Source organism: Triturus cristatus, chromosome 7, assembly GCF_964204655.1.
Source record: "Triturus cristatus chromosome 7, aTriCri1.1, whole genome shotgun sequence".
NCBI classification, from domain to species: domain Eukaryota; kingdom Metazoa; phylum Chordata; class Amphibia; order Caudata; family Salamandridae; genus Triturus; species Triturus cristatus.
The window spans coordinates 1,550,381,351-1,550,402,994 of record NC_140590.1 but is presented as its reverse complement, the minus strand read 5'-3'; the positions used below and the strand labels follow the sequence as shown (position 1 = coordinate 1,550,402,994).

Here is a 21,644-nt window from a genome sequence, read left to right as displayed (position 1 = left end):
AAATTAAACCACACAAACTGCAAAAAATTGCTTCCAGCACAATACATCATGGGACAGTGTGCATTGTAATAGGGTCCTGTTTTATGCAAATCAGTACATCTGCATATTTGAACATCAACAACTGTGACCAGGAGCTAGGGCAGGGGTAGATTCCCCAATGAGCCCTCTACAGTCTTAGTGGCTGCTCATCGCTCCGCCCCCTGTAACGCTGAATTATACTTCAAGCTTACGGTTCTATGGTATTTCTTTTTTTCCATTTCCAACTGTATTTATCCATTTTAGCAACCCTTACTGGGTGGTCGTGGTGCCCCTCCCCCTTTTCATTCCTCTATCTCCACCCTGTTTGTTCAGCTTTTCAATCGTACGTCGTTTTTTTTCGATGCGCATCTCCTATCGTAAAGCATTCAGCCATCAATAATGGTTTCTAGAAAGCGCTACATAAAAACTTAACATTGCATGTACACTTATCTGTATAGCCTGTCTCACTGCCCTTATCTCGCTCTGTCTCCATCTATGCTTCCGTATCTATCTATGCCTGTCCCTGTCTCACTGTTCGTGTCTCACCGTCTCTATATACGCCTTTCTATAGTTTAGTACCTCACCCTCGCAGCTTCTTCACTCTCTTGTGGCCCGTAAAAGCCCCGCCTGGCTTGATTGGTGGCTCTTCACCCCCATTCACCAATGGCACATGAAGTATTAGTAGATGTTGTAGCACCAAGGATAATGTGCTGCATGGCTAAATACTTACAAGGTCCCAAATGCGAGACCTATTGGCTATGCCAATACTTGTTAAAAGTTTTTTTTTCTTTTTAAGTATGGGTAGTGTAAAATATATCTCCTGGAATGTTAATGGCCTCCGCACCAAGCCTAGAGCTAATAGAATCATGCAATATTTGCGAGACTTTGATGCGCAGGTCATAGTACTCCAGGAGACACACCTAACTCACGCTGAAATGCTTACCCTTATTAAGAAAAATAGGTGGATAGACTTCGCAGTTTCAACTACCCAAACAACTAATACAAGAGGGGTCTCAGTTGTATTTAAAAAAGGAGCTAAAGCCAGGCTGATATCTCAAGCGGTTGACCCAGGTGGCAGATGGGCCATAGCGTCAGTTGTTATGTTTGGTATGCAAAACACAATCTTAGGATACTATGGTCCGAACCAGGACAACCCCTCCATTCTGGAGTCTATTTTCTCACACCTCCTTACCTTCCCTGAACCCATTATCCTGGCTGGCGATTTTAATGTCGTACTGGATCCCTTTTTGGATAAATCGGCCAATAATCGATCCTCTGTTTTTTCTAAGACTAGGGCCTTGCTCCAAAGTGCTATGAAGCAATATGGGTATGTTGATATTTGGAGATTGAGGTCGGGGCAACAACAAGGGGTTTCTTTTCGGAACTATAAATACCATCACCAGTCCAGAATAGACTTCATCCTAATAAGCCTGCGGCTGGTAGATTCCGTAAAGGCCATTAGTTACCTCCCATTACATCTGTCAGACCATGCGGCTGTAGTAATGGAAATTGCTAGATCGATTAAAAAGTGTTCCATCACATGATCTTTCGACCGCTCACTTCTCTCATCCCTTGAGGATATCAATTTTCTTAAATCTGAAACCCATAATTTTTTGAATTCCAACAGAGGCTCAGCTACGACTAGAATAATCTGGGACTCGTTTAAAGCTTTTTTGAGAGGGGTTTTTATGGGAAAAGTCTCATACCGTAGGAAGGTACATAGAGAGGAAGTCACTTCCATTGAAGATCAGATATGTCAAGTACAACAAGACAGATTCCAAGTGTGCGGCTTCCGGATTAGATCTGCCCACTCTTCGTAATCAATTAGTGGCTTTGAAGGGTAGTTTGAGTTCGATATTAAATCTTCGACTTCAACAAAGATGGGAAGCCAGTAAGTTGGCCCATTTTGAATACAGTGAGGGCGCAGGGAAATTACTAGCCTGGAAGACCAAAACTGATCTGGTGCGCAATAATATTGCAGCAATAACGGTAGACAATAACACCTTCTCTTCAGATGAGGATATCAGGGGTGCCTTCAGAGACTACTTTCAGGTGATCTATAAGGAGGATAAGGAGATCTCGATAGATTCTATTGAGGATTGGCTGAGGGACATTAATCTTCCTTCGCTATCTGCCGAGCAGTCTCAACTCTTAGATAACGCCATCACCGAGGAAGAAGTAAGATCTGCCATTAAAAGAAGTAAGAAGGGGAAGGCGGCCGGACCGGATGGCCTTCCGGCAGAAATCTATAGAGCCCTTGAAACTGAATTAGTCCCATTCCTCACTGTTCTTTTTAATCAAATTTTATTGGAGGGTCAGTTCCCGCCACCCTCCTGGGATAATGCCTCAATTACCCTGCTCCTGAAACCCGGGAAACCAAAGACTGCTTGTGGTTCTTATAGGCCAATTTCAATTCTTAATGTGGACTATAAGATCTTTACCACAATCTTGGCATCAAGGTTGGCTGTTGTTGCGCCTTCGATCCTCCACTCTGACCAAAAGGGCTTCGTTAAGGGGCGACAGCTATTTGAGCTAACCTATGACCTAATAGGTGCCATAGACATAGCATCGGCTCGGTCTTTACCTCTGGCCGCCCTCACGTTGGATGCGACCAAAGCTTTCGACAGAGTAAACTGGGTGTACTTGTCGGGGGCTTTGGCTAAGTTTGGCGTGGGGGCTGGGTTTTGTAGGGCAATTGGCTTGTTATATCGTAGCACAAGGGCACGTCTTTTGGTCAATGGAGATTTATCTGACCCAGTTATTATCACTAGGGGGACACGGCAGGGCTGCCCACTTTCCCCCCTATTGTTTGATTTTTATATCGAACCATTTGCACAACAACTGAGGGAGGAGGTTAACATCAAGCCTTTTTCTTATAAAGGGTGGGAAAGGAAAGTAGCCCTATACGCCGATGACGTGCTTATTCTTACCTCAGATGTTGGCACTGCACTGCCCATAATTTTAAGGATCGCCCATTCATTTGGCCAAGTTTCCGGGTATGAAATTAATGATACTAAAACCGAGATGCTTGTCTGGAATGACGATGGGCAAGCTAAGGATTTACAAGCGGGCTCCTCGATGAGGTATTTGGGTCTGCATATAGGGAAGGACATAGATAAAATTGCTCAAATTAACCTGACAGCAGTAACTAAAGAATGCCGTAGGTTATTGCATTCATGGTCTCACATTCCACTATCTTTAATTGGGAGGGTCAACTTAATTAAAATGTCGATCCTTCCTAAAATCTCTTTTCTGTTCTGTACCATTCCCCTGCACTTTGATTACTCTTGTTTAGCTAAATTACAGTCAGACATAACATCTTTTATTTGGAATAACAATCAGGCAAGGATTTCAGGGAAGAAGCTTAGGAGGCGAAGGGACAAAGGGGGCTTGGCTGCCCCGGATCTGAAACTATATGCTTGGGCATTCCAATTAACTCACTCCCGTATGTTGTTAAAATTACCTTTAGACTACGGGGTGGGCCTGATGTTTTCAGCCATGTTAGAAGGGGAAGAAGTCAGTCAATCGGCCTTTCTTTTCAAATTCGGCAACCCCAAGTACTTTAAAAAGATCAAATTGAAGGTACTACAGGGATTGGCAAAATTGTGGGCCGAAGTTACAAGATCAAAAAAACAAGGTTATTTTTGTGACAAGACGCCGCTATGGAGGCTTCCCGAAAACCCTGTCTGGCTAGGAGACATATTAGCGACACCTATAAGAGATGCAGGCTTAGAGGTCTGGGGAGATCTTTTTTTTGAAGGGGAGTTGCTCTCATGGGAACAGCTTCAGGCTAAGATCGGTCCTAATCTATCAAGGCTCAAATACCTTCAAATGCATAGTTGGACTCAGGCCTATAAATCTCAAGCTCTTGAAAGAAACAAGTTTCCACTTGGAGAATATAGCCTGCGTATAAAGAACTTGGTTAACAATCCCATGGGTAAAAAGGAGACCTCACAGTGGTATAGACTTCTACTGGATGAATCTGATGGAGTCTTCAATTTGCCCGACTTGCTATGGAGCCCTTCAATCTCTGGTCCAAATTTACAAAATCTCTGGTCAGAGTCATTCGGTCTTTTATGCAGCATAGTCAAGCCATCATGGCTACGTAGGAACCATTTGTTTACATTGCACAGGGCATATTATTCTCCTCTCAGACTATCTAAATTTTCCGAGGGCAACTCAATAGCTTGTTCTAGATGTGGATTTCAGGCTGCACCGGACACCCATATGTTTTTCGACTGCCCTAGTTTGGTGTCATACTGGGCAGCTATTAGTTATACTCTATCTATTTCATTGGGTGTTCAAGTTAACATTGATGTACCTCTTGTGATCTTCGGGATTTTGGAAGGAGTCCATGGTGCAGCCAAAAACTTGGTGTTCTATGCGGTTCTGTTGGCAAGAAGGGAGATCTGCAGGAAGTGGAAGGACGCGTCTCCCCCATCCTTCAGCGAATGGCAGGCTTCTGTTTTGTATACATCACGTATGGACTTGGCTAGAGCGGGTAACACGAGTAAAAGCTTTCTGGTATTTGTTGTCATGGGTACACTAACACCCGGGGTTTTTTTTTTTCCCCCCCCCCGGGTCCGATGATTACCCTATTAGGGTGCCCCCCTTGCTTTCCGCACCATGTGATTAGCTTCTACCTGGTCCTAGCCCGGGTTGTCTTGGCTTCCACCTACACAAAGGTGGTTTACAAGAAGGGAAGTGCCTGGTTTTTTCGCCTTCCAAGATTGAGACTGCAATAGCTGAGGGATTTTACCTATGTACCATCCTGGTTATATATCCCTGCCGGTTCTATGAACTGAGACAGCTGTGTGTAGGTTAATCTGGTCTGGCATGGAAACCATGGTAGCTATGAGGACAAAAAAAAAAAAAAGTGGTGGATACTGCCACGCCAAGAACCCAGGATGGAATTAGTTGAAAATGCATCATTTAATAGCGGTGTTCAGTGGGTGGCCCAAATTGAGGGATCTTTTTTTAATAAGGTGTTAGAGAGGCCCTTTATGCCCTGGTGTCCGCTCGGACCGAAGCCTTTTCAGAATGTGTATAGTCTCCAAATAATTCAGTATAGAATAAGAATCCTCCGAAAATGAGATTGAAGGATTTGGGGCGGTTATATACAGGAAGATTTAGCCAGTGGTGTTCCACTTGTGACATCAATAGCTGGTTCTGTTCTGCTTGAGAATAAACTGTGGCTATGCATGTTGAGCTGACTGACTCAGTAATGTCAGTGTTGTGATGCCGATGGGTTCTGTTGACTAGTTTACTGATTTCGACCCAGAACGTTTTTTTTGTTCACTTGGAGCATTTGAGTCCAAACGCCCACCAGGAAATTGGATTTAGCTATCCAGATTGCATTTTTTGTAAGCTTGCCTCATTCCAATAGTTTTAATTTTGGTTTCTCTCGGTCTGTGGGGCTGAAGTTAGTGTCTCCTCTGTCAAGTTGCCTTTAAAGTAAAAGGGTTGGTTGGAAATGCAGAAGAGCCTTACCAAAGGCCTGCCAAGACTGTACAGGGGATTGGATGGAAGTCGCTCTCAGAAACTTTGTTTCCAAGTGGAAAGTGATGTCCATGACCTTTGGAACCGCCGGGTCTTTCCATATGAGGCGCACAGATTAAGAATTGATGATGACGAAGATAAATCCAGTGTCTCTCGTGCCCTTGAGGGAGGCTTAAGTTTAATGCAAAGGTTTGGGCAGAGTGGTCACTCTCCACTCTGGGATTTATAGAGAATTGCAGATCCATGGAAATAACTGAATCTTCCAGAGTGTAGTTGAGAGGGGAGTTTTCTCTGTCAATCTGGTAAAAACTGAGGGCTGATCCTGAGGAGAATGCCCGTATATAACCCCATGACTTCCTGTGAAGGGTCTTCTCATGTAAGCCTTCAAGTAGGTTCATGTTAAAGTCTGCGTATAATACTATATAAACTAGTGGATAGATTAATTGGAGTGTTTTGAGTAGGCCACTCAAAATCTTGCTTTTTGCAGTTTTGCTCCTCCTGCCTGGGTGGATATATAAATTCAAGATTAACAATGTGAAATTCTGCTTTCGGGGAGTGGAGGCTGAGAGTTGAATACATTGGCTCCAAGATAAACCCAGGTCTAATTGTTCATGGACCCACAGAAGGTCTTTGGCAATGTAAAGTGAGCGGCCCCCTTTCACTCTTCCGAGTTGCAGACTTTTCTATCTTCATTTTGGTATTCTTTGAAGCCTACGGGTGTCTGCATCCAAGTTTATTTTAACAGCAGGAGGTTGATGTTGTGCAAGATGTTAATAAATTAATTCTCACCCTATCTTGCTACTAAGGCCGTTCACATTCCAAGAGCAGAATTTTAATGGCTCGGCCTTGGTGGACGCCTTATACGGTCTGACTCATGCGTCCCTTTGAAAGCCGTCACTGGAGTGAAACGTTAGCTGCTGGATTCCAGACCTTGCTGGTAATTGTATTCCAAGACAGCCCGACTGGAGAGAGCTTGTTATTTGTAGGCCCTCCCAAGCGACTTCTGAGTGGACAGGGTCAATTGCCCCGCTTAACCTGTAGTTTGCGCCGGCGGCACCGGAAATGGCAGTAGCAGTGGACTGGGGTAGGAAACAGGTTTTGATTTCCTCAGGTCAATGCCCCATAATGAAAATTGCTCCCTATGTTGACAGACCTGGATTCAATGCCTGCGTCCGACCAGGTGCTGGCGGTGATTTTGTTACGCTAGATCAACAAGTTATTCATATTCGCTAAAGTTTTTTGGTAGAGACTATCTAGCTGCAAATTCTTCACTTTTTGAATATTTTTTCGGCGTCAGACTGGATCCAGAAACTTCAGCAGAACCTCTGTGCGCCGGCAGGTAGCACAGTGCAGCTACGCACCGATGCCTTTGCGCTCCGGAAATGCCATGCAGAGGCTACACAGGTGCCACTCCTGATCAGTGACATCAGGTGCTCTCAAGAGTGTGTCCATGCACTCAGATGCATATCCTCGAAAGCAAACTGGATGCAGAGTCTTAGATTTGACATCTTATTAATGGATCGAGTCCAATAACATAATGGGGAGGATGGGTAAGGACTATCTAGACAAAGGTTCTACCAGAAAAAGCCTTACCAAAGGTAAGTAACTTGTTTTTATAACAGACTTAACTGCAGATTCCTCACCATTTAAATAGCTACCAAAGCATTACCTAATTGGAGGTGGAGTCGGTGAATGGACTGAAGACAGGAAGTCCCGCAGAACCGAGCAGGCAAAAAGCCCTTCGACGGACCAGACTGTCCAAGCAATAGTGCTCTGCAAACTTATGGAGGGATGTGCATATAGCGTCTAGGACAGGGATAGGGCAGTAGTAGCAACTTTGGCCCTGGTCAAATATATACGCAGTCGTGCCGGAATCTGCGGTTTAGCCAATGCATAGCAGATTGTAATGCACAGCACAATCCAGCGGAAGATGGTTCTTTTCAGCAGGGCCTTGCCTTTTGTTCCAGCGAATGATGCAAAGAGTTGATAATCGGCCTCCTGTTCTTTGGTGTGACTGAAGTAGAAGCTTAGCGCTCTCTTGGGGTCCAAACTATGGCGCATCTCCATCTCCTAGAACCAGTTTGTCTGGTGAAAAGGTGATGGAAGGTCAGTTTACATAGAGAGCTTGAAGCCAACTCACTCGCCACACCAATGTTATGGTGATGAGAAACACCATCTTGAGAGGAAGAAGCAATAAAAGCCAGCTGTGAAGTGTCACCAATGGAGTGCCCGTCAAATGTAAGGACCAAGTTAAGGTCCCACTGCAGCATGACAAAGGGAGCGGGAGGAAAAGGAAAACATTACTTACCCAGTAAGCATCTGTTTGTGGCACATAGTGCTGTAGATGTGTATGCTTAACATAATCCCGCCTTCTAGCCTTTTGCTCAGATGTGTGCAAGTTGTTATTCTTTTAAGAAAGTCTATTGAGTCACGAGGAATAGTGACTCCTCTTGCTTGCAATGCACATGGTTCCTGACTCTATTGTTTTCCACACAGCAGGTGGGGATTGAGTGTGAAGGATAATGTATCTGTTAGAAATGGGGTCTCTAGTTGGCAGAGGTAGGTACCTTTGACCAAATAGGGACCCTTGCTTCTAGTCAGGGTAAGGGGGATACACACTTTAAATAACCCCTGCTCACCCCCTTGGTAGCTTGGCACGAGCAGACCGACTTATCCCAAAGGCAATATGTAAAGTATTTGTACCAACAGGAACAGTGAAAACACCACAAATGGACACCACACCAGTTTAGAAAAATAAAATATTTTTATCTAAACTAAACAAGACCAAAACGACGACAATCCAACATAGAGATACTTAGTAGAATGTCTTTAAAAAGGTTGTTGCCACAAATTAGCTTGTAGATGATAAATGCGGCACTTAGAACCTGGGATGCGGAACGCAAAACAAACAAAAGGGTCGCAGAGAAGGAGATGCGGTGATTCTTCCTGCGCTCCGGTCACGATGCAACAAGATGGCGCCTCGATGCGTTGCGACGATCCGGTGCAATGCGACAAAATGGCGTCTTTGATGCCATGCGACAACGTGGAGGCAATGCGCGCACACCCAACAGCCGCGCGGCAAAATCCGTGGTTTCCTCAGCCGCGATAGGCCCTGTGACACGCTTCTCTGGTGATGCGATGGCACCCTCTGTAGCGGCGGCACGCTTCTCAGGTGATGCGACTGCGAACAGCGGCAGCAGCGGCACGCTTCCTTGGTGAGGCGACAGCGGCGGCGACACGCTTCTCCATCATTGCGTCGCGCTTTCAGCTCCCAACAGCAAAAAGGCCTCACACACAGTTACAGGCCCTCCTGGCAGGTTAGAACTCCCAGCAAGGAAGTTCAGTTCAGGGAAGCTGGGGGTGAAGTCCTTTTGTTCCTGGGACTTCAAAAACAGGCCCTTGGAGACTTTTCTTCAAATGGACACAGCACTAAGTCCTTCTTCAAGCAGGGGGACACAGCACACAGCAAAGTCCCTTGGTCCTCTCCTCAGCAGAAACAGCAAACTGCAGGCCAACCCAAGACACAGCAAGGGCAGTACTTCTCGGTCTCTTCAGCTGTCCTCATTGGCAACAGGTTCCTCTTGAACACAAAGTAGTCTAAAATTCAGGGGTTTCACCTCTCATTTTTATACCCCAAAAGTCTTTGTTCTCTATGTGTGAGGGGTCCTAGACCCAGTCCATACCAGTTCTGGGTGCACTCTGCCAGTGCACAACTTCTTCCTTTGTTAGTGTGGGCCAGGGTCATCAGACACCCCGCAGGAGGTGGAGCCAGCATTGTGGAAGGCAGGCACAGCCCTATTCAGGCCCAGGTGCTACTCCTCCCACCACTCCAATTTTCTATCTCAGGAAAGAGTACATTGTTATTATTCCCTGCGGTACTGTACCTAGGAAAGGACGTCCTTCTAGGAGATTGTTGGTGTTCCACCACTGCAGAGAGTAGCAGGCCTGATGGCTCACCAACATTAGATTTAATTCTACAGAGTTTTATATAGCTCAAACTTGACCCGAAGGTATCGGGTATCAGAGCGCTTTACATAGCACCAGTTGCGTTACATGAGGACATATTAATTTTTGTTAGGCAGAGGGAGATTAGGTGCTTTTCCCAGAATCACAGGATGTTCAGCGTCATTGCTGAAAATCAAACCCAGTTCCCCAGATTCGAGGTCGACCGCCCTAGCCGTTAGGCCAACTCCTCTCTCCTCTCCCAAGATCTTCCAACTGAACCTCAGAGTCCACTGATGCATTAAGAACTCCTGCAATGGACACATTTGAGTAAGCTATCCCCTGAGAGTGGAGGAAGGCTCCTAAGTAACGTATTTGAAGGGTATGGAGATGGGATTTGGCTGCATGAATGGTGAAGCCTAGTCGATAAAGTAGATTTATGGTGTCTTGTGTGTGTAGAAAATACTTTGAGTTGTACTTTTGATCAGCAAGTCATCCAAGTATGTAAAAACATGTTTTGCCTGAATAGATGAGCAGCTACTACTGTAAGACATTTGGGGATAACCCTGGAGGCTGTACTGACCCCGAATTGGAGCACTTCGAATTGGAAGTGTTGCCCGTTTAGTATGAACCTGATGTATTGGAGATAGCTGGGCGAATTGGAATGTGGAAGTAGATGTCCTTCAGGTCACGTGCAGCCATGAAGTAGCCTTGTTGTAGTAGTGGGATGACATCTTGCAGAGTGACCATGTGAAAAATGTTCAGACAGAATGCACCTGTTAGAGGTCTGAGCTCCAAGATTAGTCTTTAGGACCCATCTTTTTTGGGAAAAAGAATGTAAAGCAAATAGACCCCTGTGCCTTGCTGGTGTAATGGTACAGTTTCTATGCCTCCCTTTTTGTGTAGTGACTGAACTTCCTCTCTGAGCAACTGTTGGTCTGTTCAGTCGTGGTTGTGAAGTGCAATGTTTGGAGGCGTGGAAGTGAGCTCCAAACAATAAAAATGTTGGATAATATCCAAGACCCACTGGGTGGAGGTTATGTTCCGCCATGCCAGAAAGAACCTTTGTAGTCGACCCCCGCAGGTGTAGGGTGAATGGTTGGTAAGGCAAGGTTTGGTGGTAGTGGCGGAAGGTTTAGTGAGAAAGCCCTCATCTTTGCCTCTAAAACTGTTCCCTTTGCATGCCCCCCTGTAATATCCCCTTGAGGAGGAGGTTTGGACATGTGGCTTGTGATGGGATGTGAAGATCTCAGGGTTGTGGTTTTGGGCCCTGCCTGATGAGATGAACGTTGAAAGAAGCCACATTGCAAAGGAGTTTGTATGGCCTTGACCGTTCGTTATCCTTCTTCATATTTTCTAGAAGGGAATCCACTTTAGGCCCAAAAAGCTGTTCCCCATAAAAGGGAAGTATTAGCAGGTTTTGTTGAACCTCAGGATTTAAACCTGAAACTGAGCCAGGGATGTCTCCAGAGGAGCAGACTGGAATTTAAGCCACTAGCTGCAGTGTCAGATGCATCAAGGGCATAACGAGTCGTGTTTGATAGAAGTTTTCCCTCAGAAGTAATTTGATAGGCACTTTTCTTGTATTCTTCAGGAACATGTTGGATGTCCTCCATTTCGTACCGCCCTACTGTATCGTAATAGAGGAGTCCAATGGAGTTTGAAATACACCTATGGTTGTCAGACTGTGCAGCATCCCTCTTACATGCTGCATCTATCTTCATGCTCTTCTGGGGATGCCTCACCAGAAGTTTGGGAGTTACCCTCTTACGGGATGTGTCACAACTTGGGAGATAAGTGGAAGTTGCCCTTTAATGTATGTAGGGTAGACAGGTGATGGTTTGTATTTTTGTCGACCCTGGGTGTGATGACTTTGGACCAGACAGGGTCATTAAAATACTTGCGTGTCTGAGCAGGGATTTTTAACATTGGCAGATATTGTGCTGAACACAGAGTAGCGAAGAGGGTTTAAAAAAAAACTCATGCTTTAAAAGCGGTGTGTGTAACAGGTTCATGTGGAATGTAGCTGCACTACCTATGGGGTCATGGTAGGCAATAGTGTCATTGGGGGAGGGGGGGGGGGGGGGGATAGAAATCTGGGTCCGTATTTGCTGGTGGATCTGCATCATATGAATCTCAAGGATCGTTTTGCGATGGGATGGAATATGGACGTTCTCACCTCCCCTCCCCCCTCGCCCCCCATCCCCTGTGCATGAATGTAGGGAAGCTTCAGGCAAGTCTGTTGTGGGGTTAACAGGCAAAAGAAGTGGTGACTGAGTGTGACGCACAGCAGGCACTGGAGTTGGCAGATGTGCAGTAAGCTGGTAGCCTAGTCTTCCTGTTTCTTTGGAGGAATGGGAACCGCTAATACCTCCTTAAATGACAATTATCTTTTATTTGGCTGAGCCCCTGAATGAAGAGGCTTTCCAATGATATGGCCAGTGCCCGGGTGTATCATTATGTGCTTTTGGCGCAAGTCCAACTCCTGCGTGAGTCCACCCACGCCGAAGGATGCTTTGAAAAGGTGTACATTTTCAGCTCTGAAGTAGATTTCGGCATTCGATTTTTCGGCGCTGATGGTTTCGGTTCCAAAGCTGCTTTGTTAGGTGCGGAGGTGGAAAGGTGTTTTGACGCTCAAGTTTTCTGCTCCAAGGGTCGGCTGGAGTCCGATGTAGTAGACTTCGGGTCAGGGACATGCTGTTGATGCTGTTTTTTCTGCACCGGGCTGGGCTTGTCCAAAACAGCTGGTCAGTGCCAACCATGGCCCGAAGGCAGTGGTGACCCAACAGTAGTATTTGGTCGATTGGGGGAGGTAGGCAACTCTTTGTAAAGATGTGCTGTGTTCGGGAGGAGGCGGAGGGGGCACAGTACTCACAGGTTGCCCTGGAGTGATATCTTGCATCTCCATGTCGGTACCAGAGCCTTCTTCAGGAGAGAAGGTGCCCTCGTCAGAACCAGTGGATCTTCTTTTCTGGATCTTCCGAACCAAAGAGGTCTGGTGTGTCCTCGGTGGTGTGTCAAAACATCTCCAAACATGAGCTCCTCAATCTCTAAGCGTTTTCTTTGATCCAAAAGACCTGCAAGACTCACAAGTCGCTTCCTCATGCTCTGGGGAAAAAGGCTCAAGTTACATGTCTATCAGAGAATCGTACGTGGAAACTTGGCGTGGCAATAAGGACAAAAACAGAAAGGCGTCCGTTCCATCACCGACTGGACATCTCTTGGAGGGAATGCCGAATAGGAATCCCGCCCCTTAGGGCAAAGGCCCAAGAGGCTCTCAGGAGAATCGAGTCGCCTGGACTAATTTGACCTTGATACACTTAAATAGTGTAAAGAGAGAGATCTGCGATCAAAACAATACCAAGAGTTTTGAAGGAAAGTAACAGACGAAAGAGTCAAACCGGAGCAGAGCAGCACATGTCCGAACCACATGGCAGAAGAAAACAATCCAGAATTGGACTTGAGGACCATGCGCATTGCAAGCAAGAGGAGGAGTCACTATACCTTGTGACACAAAATATCTTCTCAGAAAAACAACTTGCACACATTCGAGCCCAACACTAGATGGCAGTGTTATGCTAAGCATGTATATCTACAATAGGGGTGGGTGGAATTTGCGAAATTAACTTTCGCAAATTATCACGAAAATGTTAAAAATCTCTGCAAACACACAGAAATATCGCGAAAACGTGGAAGTTGTTTTCCTGCCCGTTTGCGGTATTTTCTGCGTGATCGCCGCTCACCAACTTAACCATGCGGTTCCTCACGGGCGCGAGATCTTAATCATCTCATACTCTCGCGGTGCATGATCACGAGAAGAAAGACGTGATTGCGCGATGAATGACATGATCGCGTGACAAATGACGTTAATGCGGGCGTGAACTGTCGCGGGACAGCTCAAATGGCTACCAACTATACAACATCTCGTGGAGAACGCGACCGGATCGGGAAAACTTGTCAGCGAACGCGTGGATTCAGGTAAGGTGCTCGCGCGCACGCGAGAATGTATTTTTTTACAGCGCGAGCAAGAAAAAAAATTCTGGGAAGATGCGGATTGCAGAAATTGACATTTTCGCGCTCTCCGCGGAATGCGAAAATGTTAAATTATCGCAATTTCCGCGAGCGGAACGGAATTTTAGCCCAGGCCTAATCTACAGCCACACGTCTCAAACATGTTGTGAGCCTTTAAAAAAAAAAAAAAAACAGAACTTGAGACAAAAAAAAAAAGAAGGCTGATCTGGCATCTGCAAAAAAAAAGCCAAAAGAGCTGAGAAATAATCTTTAACCATGCCCGAAGCAAGCTTTGCGGGGCAAGGAACAAAAACAGCAGAACGTCAGCTATTCAAGCCTGGGCGGTCAATCTGGCGCATGCTGCACTACACAAACATTTTCCCATAGAGAGGCATATATAATTTTTGTTGAGGCAAGCTTGGTTCTCAAGATGACATCAACCACCTCCAGAGTAAGTAAGAAGCCATTCAGTTGTCACTGTTCAATCTCCAAACATGAAGGGGAGTTTGGGAAGGCCTGGGGGCAGAACCCCGCCTGGCTGCTGCAACAGCAGATCCTCCCGAAGGGGTAGCCTGATCGGAGGACAGATGCTCAGGCCCAGTAGCTGTGCATATCATACTCTCCGTACTCAATTGGGAAATACTTGGATGACATGGGTCGGGTCGTTTCTGATCTTCTTGAGATATCTGGGCAGGAGTGGTAGAGGCATACTGAAGTCCAGAGTTCAACTTGAGATGGAATGAGTCTCAGTGAGAGAGATGCCTTGGAAACTCCAGCACTCAGAAGTGCTGACATTTTGCATTCTTGGTGGTGGCAAACAGATCAAGTCAAGGTTCTCCTAATTTGCAGAAGAGACTTTGAAACACCTACTTGTGTAACTCACTCGTGATCTTTTAGGTGCCGCCCTGGTATATTGAACGATACTGCCAAGACGTTCACTAGCAGGAAAATTCCTTAATGGTTCAGCCACTTCCATAGGCACCTTGGTCCAGGACTCCTCCCCACTCTGATTGATGGAGTACCACACAGAAATGGTGATATCATTGATAGCTGTGAGCACCTGTAGCAGCCTTCCTTTGATGGCCTGAAGGAAGGCTCTCAATACCAAGCGGATGATCACCAGCCCTAGAAGGTTGATATGGAGTTGGGAACTCCGCTGGAGACCAGAGGCTTCTGATCTCCACCTCTGTCAGGAGGCCACTCCATCACTGAAGCGATGCATTGGTCGCCAGTGTCAGCGATGGGGGGGAAGGAAAAAACGCCCCTGATCCAATCAGTTCAGTAACCCCCACTGGAGGTCTTATGCATTCTACTCCGAGATCTAGACATGGTTGGAGAGGTGACCTTGATGTTGAGCCTATCAAAACTTCAGGTCCCTCGGCAAAGCTGCATATGCCACCTGGTATGCTCGACCAGCACAATGAAGGAGGCCATAAATTCCAGTAGGCTCAGAGTCAACCTCACTGAAATTCAGGACCGAGGCCAACAGGTCTGGATGACAGCCTGAATGTTCTAGACTCTCTACCTGGGAAAACGGCATGAAACTGATCTTTGTCCAGAATGACTCCGATGAAGGGGAGCATTTGAGGAGTCAGGTGTGAATTCGGCATGCTGAAAGTGAACTCCAAAGATAACAGGAGGTTCGCCATAGTCTGGAGGTGGTTGGCGACTGCCTGGGGTGACCAGTCACTGAGGTAGGCAAAGACTGGCGCCCAAGACCTCAAAAGGAGTGCTGCCATCACATTCTTGTACACTCGAGGGGATCCGGTGAGAGCAAAGGGGAGCACACTGAACAGAAAATGCTCCTGTCCCACCCCAAACCGCAGGTAGTGCCAATAGCCCGTTATGACAGGGATATGGAACTAGGCATTTGGGCATGTCCAAACCCACCATCCAGTCTCCAGCGGCGAGGGCAGAGGAAATCTGGGCCAGGGTGAGCATTTGGAATTTCTTCTGAGGAAGACATGGAGAGGTTGCAGGTCTAAAATGGGACAAAGTAATCCATTGTCCTTGGACACCAGAAAGTAACGTAAATAACCATCATGTCCTACTTCTAGCACCTGCACCCTCTCGACAGACCCTTTGACTAAAATAGCTTGTTCTTCTAGCTGCAAAATGGGGTTATGGTCCTCTGCCAGTCGCTGGGGGGGATGGTGGAAGGTGCAACAGAGAACAAATGAGGGGTAACGTATAGCCCCTGTGAACGATCTGCAGAACCCACCCGTCCGAAGTTACTGCTTGTCAACTTGGGAAGAATTTTTGAATCATGCCTCCCACCAGGTGGCTGTGTTCCACTAAGGGCACGCTAAAGGGGCTTTGCAGGTGGGGCTGCCGGGGGAGGGAGGGGGGGGGGGTGGCAGTCGACTGGGTGGCCTGCTGAACTGGGCCAAGGGTGGTGGTGGGCACCACAGCCTATACAGCGGAACTGCTAGGCGCCTTGCTGAGGCCAGATAGGCTTACTGGACTGGAAAGGCTGGCAGTATGGGATAGCTCTACAAATCCACAAAAGGATTGTAAAGAAGTGGTAAGGTTGGTGCGGTTGGAGGGCAGCAGCCCTGCTCTCCTTAAATTGCTCTAAAGCAGTTTCAGCCTTGTCCCCAAACAATTCAGTACTGACGAAGTGCATGGTCATAAAGGAAGAATGAATATCGACTGAGAATCTAGTTGATCACAGCCACTTGTGCCAATGGCTTAGCAGATCGAATCGGTGGTGTCCAAGACAAAACTAATTGTGAACTAGGGCAAATCACAACAGTCTTGGATAGCCCGAACAAGGATAGGTCAGAAATCTTCACGGACACCGGATAGAATCTAAGCCACAAAGTACCAAAAGGCATGCGAATTCAGTCCCAAGAGGCAACTGGCATGTACTGAGAGCTGGGGTGGTGGAAGGAAAAACTTGCTTCCCAAATGTTTCTACTCGTTTAGACTCCCTATAAGGAGGAGTAGAAGGAAAGGTGTTGAGGTTTGATCTGCTCATGGAGGCTTGCACCATTAAACGTGGGGGGTGGGGGGAGAGAGAGAGAGAATCGAAAGGAAAGCATGATCGCCCATGGCAGTGCGATGGCGCCTGGCAATTTGTCTGTTGAATGGAGCTGGAGCAAGGTTTGGCCCAAGTCCCCAATAAGGTAACCGTCAGTGCCTCATTAAATGGTAAACAGGGGGCTCAGAGGAAGTGTGCCGCCCCGTCTTGAGAACATCTTACAAAACACTAGTCTTGACCTCCAAGGTGGGGAGCAGGGTTCGAATATTTTGGTTTTGGCCACCTTTCTTATTGCCATGGGATAGGATGCAGATTCTTGTTTGGCTGGTACAGTGGGTGAGAAAAGGCCCATGTCAGGGGGGGGATTGGGACCTCTACCCTCCTGCAAGTAGTCATACCAACTGTTGTTTTAGTAGAGCTGAACAAACTTATCACCTGTGTTAATTATTGTCTGAGTCCATGCCGAAACATGAATGCAAGGTGTGTGGTCTCCCTTGCGGAGGCAGGAGATCAAGCTGAGGTAGAGGCAGCTTAACTCTTATTGGGTGCAAATTCGGTCAAGGTCAGACAGACATCGACTCGGGGAGTACTAAGAGTACATCGATTGATTTTGTACCGGCAAAGTCCAAGGAATCGTCATGGAGTATAGCACCTGAGGTGATGTGGTGGGATCTAAGGATTCAACTGGCACAGAGGTCGAACCCTCCAGCGGTACTTGAGATAGAAGCCCTCTTGATTCCTTGGGGCCCAAAGGCATGCAAGAGGCAGTTGGCAAGGGTTCGTAGAGCAGTAGCATGGCTTCGCAGAACTCTTGAAGCTGTTGAAGTCGGGCAACTAAGGGAGCAAGACTGAGAGCCAGGGCACCACCCACACACCTGCTTGGTAACTGAGTCGAAAGAGGCGGCGAAGTCCCACTTCAATTTTTGAGTTTCTTTTTGGACTTCCAAGACGATTTGGATTGTGATAAATATCACCTTCTTTCGTGACTACTGGAGCAGGAATGGGACCAAACCTTGACTTAGAGTGGTCAAAGCGAGGAGTCTTTTGATGCTTGGTGATGCAACATTTCACTTCATGGTCCCAGGTGGCCTTTGGGTTCATCGACTTGAAGCCACTGCAGGCCTTGGAGTTGTGACTCGACACCAAAGACGCACCTATTGGGGATTGGTCACAGACAGTTTGAGAAAGTCCCTTCACGGCTTAAAACGGGCGTTTTAGGGGAGAAAAATTGGAAAATATCAAGTTAAGTGTTTCAGAGATGAGTTGGAGAGAGCCAGATCTGCATCTGGTGGCGTGGAAAGGAACAAACTGATGCAAGTAAGTGGGAGTGGGAACGCCATTGGCGTTGCGCCGCACAGCACCACCTGCCGGTGTGCAGAGGTACTTGTGAAGAGTTTTCGGATCCAGTCTGACATCTGAGGAATATTCAAAGGTAAGGACTGATGCTGCTAGTCTCTATCAGAAAAGCTCATGTAGCAACAGGGATATTGCAGGTGAGTGATCCTAAAGATCCAACATCCCATCTAGTGTGGGTGATTAATCTGTGCTAGTTAAGTAATAATCCAAGGTTATTTTCCACTGTGTAGTCTTTGCAGGAGGTTAATTCCACCTTCACATTAGCCATATATTTGCATTAAAGATAAAACACTTTCAAAAAGATATTGAACCCTTTCTTTAAACAGTTTGCGAAATCTACACGAAAATCCTCACAAATAGAATAAACCTTCTACATTGCAATATTATCACTTTTTCCAAACAAGATTCTTGGAAGACAGATTATTAAATGACAGTACAAGAGACTTCTGCTCCACATAATTATGATCACTTGGCACATCCTCGATTACAAAGCATTGAATCCTAAGAAAGCTTTCATTCAGACCTTTGGTGACTATCATTAGTAGGATCTCATTCCTTACCCAACCTGGAGATTTTTGTTCTGGCTTGACAGGTGCATTTGTTGAGTTGTGTTCCTTGTTGGCATTCTCTTCTGGGGCTGCCGCTATTGGAATATGGGTTTAGCTGGGTTTTTTTTTTAACACATTTTGGGGTGGGGAGGGGAAATCTGTAACAATGTTTCATTTGTTATGCACAAAGGAGTTACATATGTGTTCTATGCTGATGGGTTTGAACTCATTTACAGGTGGGGGATCTGTATTCACTGACAATTTGTTAATCCATCGCAAAAATACACTTCAGTTGCAGGCAGAGCATGCTTTGTGTAGGAAGGTCGATAGCCTGTTTTTGGTTCTTATGGCCTTCCATACCAGTTTCTTTAAATCTTTGCTCCTTGATCATCACCCTTTTAGTTTGTTTTGCATCATGGATTGAATTGTTCACCAATTAGTTTTCTTTTCTCTTTGTGGGGGCTAGTTGTAAACCAGGAGTTTGAACCATGAGTTGGAATAGTTTTTTGTTTTTGTGCATGGGATTATCCTTGGACAGTTGATTGTCTCATTGTTCCTCCCATACCGTGTGGCTGTAGGGACAGTTGTCTGAGGAGATGGTGTTTAGAAAATCGGTGAAGCTCCTGAAAACCTACACATCCATTCCAAAATGTGTTTCACCTTAGATAACCATTTGAATTCCTTTGTCTAGGAAGTCATGTTTCCCTCCCTAATAGATCTCAACCTAGGCAGGTGGTCATCTATTGAGGGCAATGCATTTTTTCTTCAGAAAGTCATTGATGTCCAGATGGTGTTCAGTTTTAAATGAATTTAGTTGAGTTAGAAGAGGGAGGGAGATTTCTGTTTAATTCAACAGGACATTATGATTTGGGGCCATATGCGTAAAGGTTGCCGTTTGATCAGATTTGCTATGATCATTTATTACTCTTAGGCACATGGAGTGGAATGCGTCATTTATATATTTGCCAAGAGGTTCTGGTCCCTGTGGATGGTACAGAGTACACAGGATTTGCCAAATGAGGTCTTACACTCTGGTTGCTTCAGCATCTGAATTAATGGTAAGTATGTATAATTTATCTGAGTTTGCAGAAGATCCAAAATGTATATTTCCATCATATCCACCACTGGGCAGAGAGATTTGGGTCAAGGTTTCAGACATAAGGTTAACAATTCATTTTTGCAGTTCCGCCTTCAGGATGGTCAGTGTGACTCCTAGAAACCATAGTTTCCACTGTTGAGATTTTCAGTTTGAACGTTTAGGATGGTTTTGTCAAAAGATACCAATCCACCTTTAGGCCTGCCCTTTCTCTTTCCTTTTTATGGCAGGAACACTTGAAGCTTAAAAGAAGTGGTGCTTCTGTTTTCCATGTGCTTAAGGCATCCAATACCAAATGTGGTCAGGTATTGATAGCATCTTCTTGGATGTTGAATTGGTTCCACCATGATAGGTTCCATGACTAGCTTTGCATAGGATCGATTTGATGACTGGGCAATCCCCGCACCCTTTTCCATCAGACCATTGTTGGGAATGTTGATTTGCAAACCTGTGGCTTGTGTCAGAAAAGTTATTTTTGGATAGTGCTTATGGTAAACATGACCTGTTCTGGAGAGGTTGGTCGACCTTTTTAGCCTGCAAACCCTGTTCCCCTGCTTGCTGATGTTAATCATATTGAATTGGACTTCTGGGGAGAAATGCATAGACTTGGTTTTTTTGTGGGGGGGGGGGGGGGGGGGGGGGGGGAGTGCTAGATGTGTATGCGTCTCTATGCAGGGTATTAAATCCTCGTAGATTTGTTGTAGTGGACGATAGAATACCGCTTTTCAAAAATAGGTTGGGCATTGCCAAATTTTGATTAATTCCTACATGCAGTATTGCATTTTTGTGCAATGTGTAGAAGGATAACGTTCAATTTATGTTATGGAAATGTGTATTTCCCATTTACCAAAGCTAGGTTTGTGAGATACAATAGACTCATGTTACTTTTTTGTCCTTAACACCAGCCGGTTTAATTTATTTCTCCTTGTTAGCGGGGTAGAAATGGAATATTAACAATTGATTAGCCTGAAAACGATAGATTAAAGGGAAGTGATTTTCGAAACTTGAGTATATTGCTGCGATTTAGTTAATCTTGTGTCCCAACCGTGAGATATATAGAGGCTTCTGTTCAAAAGTAATGCTATCCAACCAGAAAGACTAACTAGTTCTGCTATGCTTGAAAAATGCTAAGCGCTATTATTCAACAAAGTCTTTCCAACACAGAATGGACTGAAACAATGCAAGTTATTAGGTAGCTACTAAGAAACTCTAGTCACATGCAGAACACACCACATATTTCACCACTCACGCCATTTCCACTTCTAACTGAGTCACTAAGAAGTAGGTCATTCAAGATATGAAGATGAAACAGAGCCACAAAGTTCATTTCATCATTTGCAAAACCACTATTTTAGCTCACCTCTACGCAAGAACTATTTGTCAGCCGCCTGACTCGACTATTAGTCAGTCACAGTCTCTAAACTTCCCATTTATGTTACAATTGTTTGTGTAATGTAATTCAGGATTTGTTCTGTTAAGTTTATTAAGTTTTATTCTTCAAAGTGGAAGATTTTCTATATTAGGAATATAAGAAAGAACAAAAGTAACCACACAACGAATATCTACTCAGTATAGCCTTTAAAATAACTTAATATATATGCTGTAGCCTTTACCCAATATTCAATACGATTTACCTTTGCACTTGTGATTGTACCATACGGAGAAAATTCCCTCCTCAGTCGGTCATCATCAATACCATCATCCAGGTTTTTCACATACAAATTGACACCCTACCAATCACAAAAAAATGAAAACTTCAAATGTGAATACTTTCAAAGTGTTTTGCATTGACATACTGATGCTTAAAACACACATTTACAGAATTTTAGTGCAACATGTTACACTGCACACTAATAATCACGGGAATCAATTAACTACAATCTGCGTCTTGCACCACCATCATTGTTTCTACCAGGGACATTTTTCTGCTTAACATATACCTTTATTTCTTGCTGCACAGTACGTTACAGAAGGGTAGAAATAGCCTGAAGGTGGTTAGGAGGTGAAGCAGTGCTTGGGGTAGACAATTTTAAAATCAACAACCGGTGGTTTGGAAAAGGAGATTTAACAACCTTTAAAAAGTTCATACATTTTTGAGGGGGAAAAAAAATCGGGTTGCAAGCAAACACTTCCACCGCGCACTCTTTGAATGCTTCAGTTTTCCTTTCACGTTAAGCCCCAAGATTGAAAT

The 21,644-nt window shown here is 45.4% G+C and overlaps 1 protein-coding gene across 3 annotated transcripts in view; it reads right to left on the bottom strand.

Annotated features, from left to right (window-relative positions):
- The window catches only part of LOC146812352 (embryonic polyadenylate-binding protein-like), an 818,377-nt gene that overhangs the window by 218,206 nt on the left and 578,527 nt on the right, over positions 1 to 21,644 (bottom strand). For all 3 annotated transcript variants that reach the window (XM_085619346.1, XM_085619345.1, XM_085619347.1), the window contains one exon: positions 21,088 to 21,183. In XM_085619346.1, coding sequence (XP_085475472.1) covers positions 21,088 to 21,183 — 96 coding nt within the window. The remainder of the gene's footprint in view (positions 1 to 21,087; positions 21,184 to 21,644) is intronic.